Here is a 6,004-nt window from a genome sequence, read left to right on the forward strand (position 1 = left end):
GAGTTTTGTCAGCATTGGCTCTCCCAAGGCCGTCAGTAGTTCCAATGGAATGTTGTCTACTCCCGGAGCCTTGTTTCGACTCAGGTCTTTCAGTTCTCTGTCAAACTCTTCACGCAGTATCTTATCTCCCATTTCATCTTCCTACATCCTCTTCCATTTCCATAATATTGTCCTCAAGTACATCGTCCTTGTATACACCCTGTATATATTCCTTCCACCTTTCTGCTTTACCTTCTTTGCTTAGAACTGGGTTTCCAACTGAGCTCTTGATATTCATACAAGTGGTTCTCTTTTCTCCAAAGGCCTCTTTAATTTTCCTGTCGGCAGTATCTATCTTAGCCCTAGTGAGATAAGCCTCTACATCCTTACATTTGTCCTCTAGCCATCCCTGCTTAGCCATTTTGCACTTCCTGTCGATCTCATTTTTGAGACGTTTGTATTCCCTTTTGCCTGCTTCATTTACTGCGTTTTTATATTTTCTCCTTTCATCAATTAAATTCAATATTTCTTCTGTTACCCAAGGATGTCTACTAGCCCTCATCTTTTTACCTACTTGATCCTCTGCTGCCTTCACTACTTAATCCCTCAGAGCTATCCATTCTTCTTCTGCTGTATCTCTTTCCCCCATTCCTATCAATTGTTCCCTTATGCTCTCCCTGAAACTCTCTAGAACCTCTAGTTTAGTCAGTTTATCCAGGTCCCATCTCCTTAAATTCCCACCTTTTTGTAATTTCTTCAGTTTTAATCTACAGTTCATAACCAATAGTTTGTGATCAATTTAAAACCTGGTTCCTAAATCTCTGTCTTACCATTATATAATCTATCTGATACCGTCTAGTATCTCCAGGATTCTTCCATGTATACAACCTTCTTTTATGATTCTTGAACCAAGTGTTAGCTGTGATGAAGTTATGCTCTGTGCAAAATTCTACCAGACGGCTTCCTCTTTCATTTCTTTCCCCCAATCCATATTCACACACTATGTTTCCTTCTCTCCCTTTTCTTACTCTCGAATTCCAGTCACCCACGACTATTAAATTTTCGTCTCCCTTCACTACCTTAATAATTTCGTTTATCTGATCATACATTTCATCAATTTCTTCATCATCTGCAGAGCTAGTTGGCATATAAACTTGTACTACTGTAGTAGGCATGAGCTTCGTGTCTATCTTGGCCACAATAATGCGTTCACTGTGCTGTTGATAGTAGCTTACCCGCACTCCTATTGTTTTATTCATTATTAAACCTACTCCTGCATTACCCCTATTTGATTTTGTATTTATAACCCTGGATTTTCACCTGACCAAAAGTCTTGTTCCTCCTGCCACCGAACTTCACTAATTCCCACTATATCTAACTTGAACCTATCCATTTCCCTTTTTAAATTTTCTAACCTACCCGCCCGATTAAGGGATCTGACATTCCACGCTCCGATCCGTAGAACGCCAGTTTTCTTTCTGCTGATAACGACGTCCTCTTGAGTAGTCCCCTCCCAGAGATTCGAATGAGGGACTATTTTACATCCGGAATATTTTACCGGAGAGGACGCCACCATCATTTAACCATACAGTAAAGCTGCATGCCCTTGGGAAAAATTAGGGCTGTAGTTTCCCCTTGCTTTCAGCCGTTCGCAGTACCAGCACAGCAAGGCCGTTTTGGTTAGTGTTGCAAGGTCAGATCAGTCAATCATCCAGACTGTTGCCCCTGCAACTAGTGAAAAGGCTGCTGCCCCTCTTCAGGAACCACACGTTTGTGTGGCCTCTCAACAAATACGCCTCCGTTCTGGTTGCACCTACGGTACGGCCATCTGTATCGCTGAGGCACGCGAGCCTCCCCACCAATGGCAAGGTCCATGGTTCATGGGGGTTTGGAATACTGTTCATGAATGACTGCACAACAGCTGAAATCACCAAATTGGTGTACAAATTTGCAGTGAAGGTGCGTGAAATAACCACGAGAGTGCACCTGCTGTCACACGAAACCCCAGCAGATACCATAACTAGATGTGTATGTAGGTCCAGTGTGACTAGCATGCAGGCAGTTTGATTGCAGGCCCTCAGCTGGACTCCTCCTGACCAGCACACGGCCGTCACTCGCACCGAGGCACAACCGGCTTTCATTGGAAAATACAACAGACCTTCATCCTTTCCTACAGTGAGCTCTCGCTCGACAACGTTCAAGTCGCAAATGGCGGTGGTTTGGGCTCAGTGGAATGCACACTAGGGGTGTCTGGCTCGGTGCTGCCCTTGAAGTAACCGGTTTGTAGCAGTTGATTGTGCCAACTGCTGCTCTAATTGCTGGTACAGGTGCAGTACGGTGCACCGCAGCCATACGACGTACACGATGGTATTTCCTCTCGGTAGTGCGATGTGGCCGTTCCGAGCCCGGTCTTCTTGCGGCCGTACCTTCCCGTGGCCATCGCGACCAGCAGTCATGTACAGTTGATACATTTCTGTCAAGTCTTTATGCAGTAATTTTAATGGGAGGAACACCCAGCATCCCGTAGTCCTATTACACGACCTCGTTCAAACTCAAGTGGGCTGTTGATAATGGCTTCTTCGTCGTCTTAAAGGCATTCTTGATTAATATCAACTCACTACGTCCAATCTCAGAGCTAAGTAATGCTCACGACTGCTGCAGCACACATTTGAAGCAAACCTGATTTGCATCCTCATAGTGGCGCCACTAGCGCCACTCGTATGTGACTGGAGACAGCTTTGAACACATTTCCTCTTTCAGATGTAGAAACACTCCTACCAAGTTTCGTTTATCTCCCACAATTCCTTCTTGGTGTTGCAATTCTGTTTCCAGTCAGTGTAGTTTGCCTGAGTCGAAATGCCCGAGTCACAGTAGCAGCAATTCAATTCTGCCATCAGTACCCGATGAAGACTGACACGTCGCCTTTCGCTGCATGGGGACAATTACTTGGAGCGAAGACACCAGGTCAGTACGATTTACAGAAGTTTTCGATCTTTTCTGACGCATTAAAACCCAGCTGCGATCCCAGACAGATTGCAGTTTCAGTACAAATGAGGCTGTTACAGTGTACACTGTGATAAAATTGGGAGGAGGCAGAAGGTAACTTACAACCTCAAATAATATGAAACAGTCGTATGCTATGCACCCTCTGTTAGCTTTAATGTGCAGAGTAGTCTTGCATATATAGATGTAGATGTTGATGTAAATGTAGATGTGATGCGATTAATGAACGAAGTACCAGTTTGTAGCGATCTGTGACATACCGGCAGGCGCTTGATGTTCTCGAGCCTGGCAGCTGGCGAGTCCCCACGCTTGCCCCTGAGCAGGACGTAGACGGCGCCCAGTTGCGGCAGCGAGCGCAGGAGTTTCTCGAGCAGCACCTTGCCGATGAAGCCGGAGCCGCCCGTCACCAGCAGCGACCGGCCGCGGAACCACTCGGCGATCTGCCCCTGGCTGCCCTCGCCACTGCTGGCCACTGCCATGGCTCGCTCCTCCTGTCAACACCACAGGTTCGCCGCCGTCGTTCTCACTGTGCCCAACGTGGCCGCTTCTCTTTCTTAATCACTAATTCTTTCTTTACTTTGCTAAACGTTAATAAAATGCGCTACAAAATTTGCACTATTCTCTCGCTTTGGGTAGTTTAGTAACATGTCATTTCATGGCAGCTCTTATGTGCTTGCCTTGTGGCTATTGTGTTCACTGGGGGCAGTATTCAGTACCTCTAGGAACGAGGCTTTATCCAGATTATTGGCTGGGCTTACCTACATCCTTCTAAATCAGCTGTGGTCAAGACCTGCTTTGCTGATTTCCAACAGGTGCTGGCAAATAGTATGAGAGGTGTTCCATACAGATTTAAACTTTATTTAGTCCCATCATGCGCTGCAGTCATGGACTGTGCGGCTGGTCCCGGAGGAGGTTCGAGTCCTCCCTCGGGCATGGGTGTGTGTTTGTCCTTAGGATAATTTAGGTTACGTAGTGTGTAAGCTTAGGGACTGATGACCTTAGCAGTTAAGACCCATAAGATTTCACACATACATACACTATCCCCATCATGCACGGTGTGTCATCTGATACATCGTTACAGTATCAGGTACATAGTACTTTGGTCTACCCATAGGTGGCGGGACATCACAAGAAGTATAATACCTGCACAGTACAGCCCATTTTCCCTGCTGCTATCATTACATAAGTGAACAACATGGAGTGTGATCATCAAGGAGACCGCTGGGCGACGTTGTTTCTGTGCAAGGAAGGTGTAAATACTGCAAATATTCGCAGGCAATCAGTGGCAATGTGTAAAGGGTGTGCACCGTCACGAAAAATCCTGTACCTACGACTGGCTGGATGGTTGGAAAAGTGGTCACACATCGACGGAGAAACGAATCAGTTCTGGAAGGAAAGTGACTATAGTAACACCAGTCAACATTTCAAGAGTGGAAAATCATATCCAGGAGAATAGGTTCATGATGTTCACAGAACTGGAGGCGGCCATACGGCTTGCTAAACGTGCTCTGCCACATACTTCACAAACACCTAGAAGTTAGAACTACTTAAACCTAACTAACCTAAGGACATCACACACATCCATGCCCGAGGCAGGATTCGACCCTACGACCGTGGCGGTCGCGCGGTTCCAGACGCTAGCGCCTAGAACAGCTCAGCCACTTCGGCCAGCTCAGTGGAAAAACACACAGCCACAATTTTTTGGGATAAGGATGGAATCCTCCTCATTGACTGCTAGAACCGTGGGACTCCTATTAATATCATGGCGTTTGTGAAGACTTTTTGGAGGTTGCAATGTGCAAATCAAAAGAAACGGCCAGGAAAATGGATAAAAGGAGTGCTCTCGTTCACAGTTCTTGTCCTCATGCGATTCGATCAACCAAGGCTGCCATCGCTGTCTTGTGGTTCAAGTACTGCCACACCCCCTATATTTTCCTCACTTGGCCTCTTCTGATTACCACCTATTCGAGGCAGGCATCATTTCGCAGATGTCCTGTAACAAGCCTACACACACACACTTTTTGTAAATATTAAGCCAGGCCCCTCCAAGCCCACAGTTGCTTGGCGGCCATTCAAAACGACCTATCATCTCTGCTTTGGTTAGTATCTAAAAAGAATTCCGCCGGAAGTACAGCGATTTATTTTCGCCTGGCTTGATAACTGTTTGTAACTTTCAGAGAAGTGCGACGAGCGGCGAATTTTGAGTAAAACCTACACATTTCTCATGTTGCCATGTTAAAATCTCCTTCTTTTACCAACACACAGTGGAGTTTACAGTCTCACTTCACATGCTGTGCAGTTTGCAACTGCGGGAAAATTTCTGAATCAGTGGTTTATTAAGTGAGGAACAGAGGAAAAGAAAGGTCAGTATCTTATGAAAAAAGCACATCCTCAGTACAAAATAAACATGTAACGTCTTCACTTACATAGTTCCAAAAGCGATAGCATTTCTCAAAAAAATGGCTCTGAGCACTATGGGACTTAACATCTGAGGTCATCAGTCCCCTAGACTTAGAACTACTTAAACCTAACTAACCTAAGGACATCACACACATCATGCCCGAAGCAGGATTCGAACCTGCGACCGTAGCAGCAGCGCGGTTCCGGACTTCGTCTAGAACCGCTCGGCCACAACAGCCGGCAGCATTTCTCATTCCAGCAGTTATTGATGTCCCTTAAAGAATGCATTCTTTCATCGGAAACAACACGGCAGAGAATGAAGTTTTGTGTGACAACAGTATAGCAAAATACTCTCCTCTTTGCGAGCTATCATTTGCCAAAATCTCGTTTCGATATCGCAAACCGTTTATGAAATATAAGAAATGATGTGGATATTTCACTCTGGCCTTATAGACTGCGAAAATGAGTGTGCTACGTTAGATCACTTTTCTACAGATTGGTAACAGATAGAGATCACCACCCAAGTCTAAAGAAAAATTCAACATTTTAGTTTTTCACATGTTGCAACATATTACATAATATGTATCAAACGCAAAATCATAGCGACCCCTATTTTTCTTTG

At 45.3% G+C, this 6,004-nt stretch overlaps 1 protein-coding gene across 1 annotated transcript in view; it reads right to left on the reverse strand.

The window, feature by feature from the left end:
• The window catches only part of LOC126474477 (putative fatty acyl-CoA reductase CG5065), a 203,239-nt gene extending 199,778 nt beyond the window's left edge, over positions 1 to 3,461 (reverse strand). Inside the window, exon 1 of the mRNA XM_050101949.1 lies at positions 3,243 to 3,461. Within this exon, the coding sequence (XP_049957906.1) occupies positions 3,243 to 3,461 (219 nt within the window). The remainder of the gene's footprint in view (positions 1 to 3,242) is intronic.
• Between the last annotated feature and the right edge of the window lie 2,543 nt (positions 3,462 to 6,004).

Source organism: Schistocerca serialis, chromosome 4 (genome assembly GCF_023864345.2).
Source record: "Schistocerca serialis cubense isolate TAMUIC-IGC-003099 chromosome 4, iqSchSeri2.2, whole genome shotgun sequence".
In the NCBI taxonomy this organism is placed as follows: Eukaryota; Metazoa; Arthropoda; class Insecta; order Orthoptera; family Acrididae; genus Schistocerca; species Schistocerca serialis.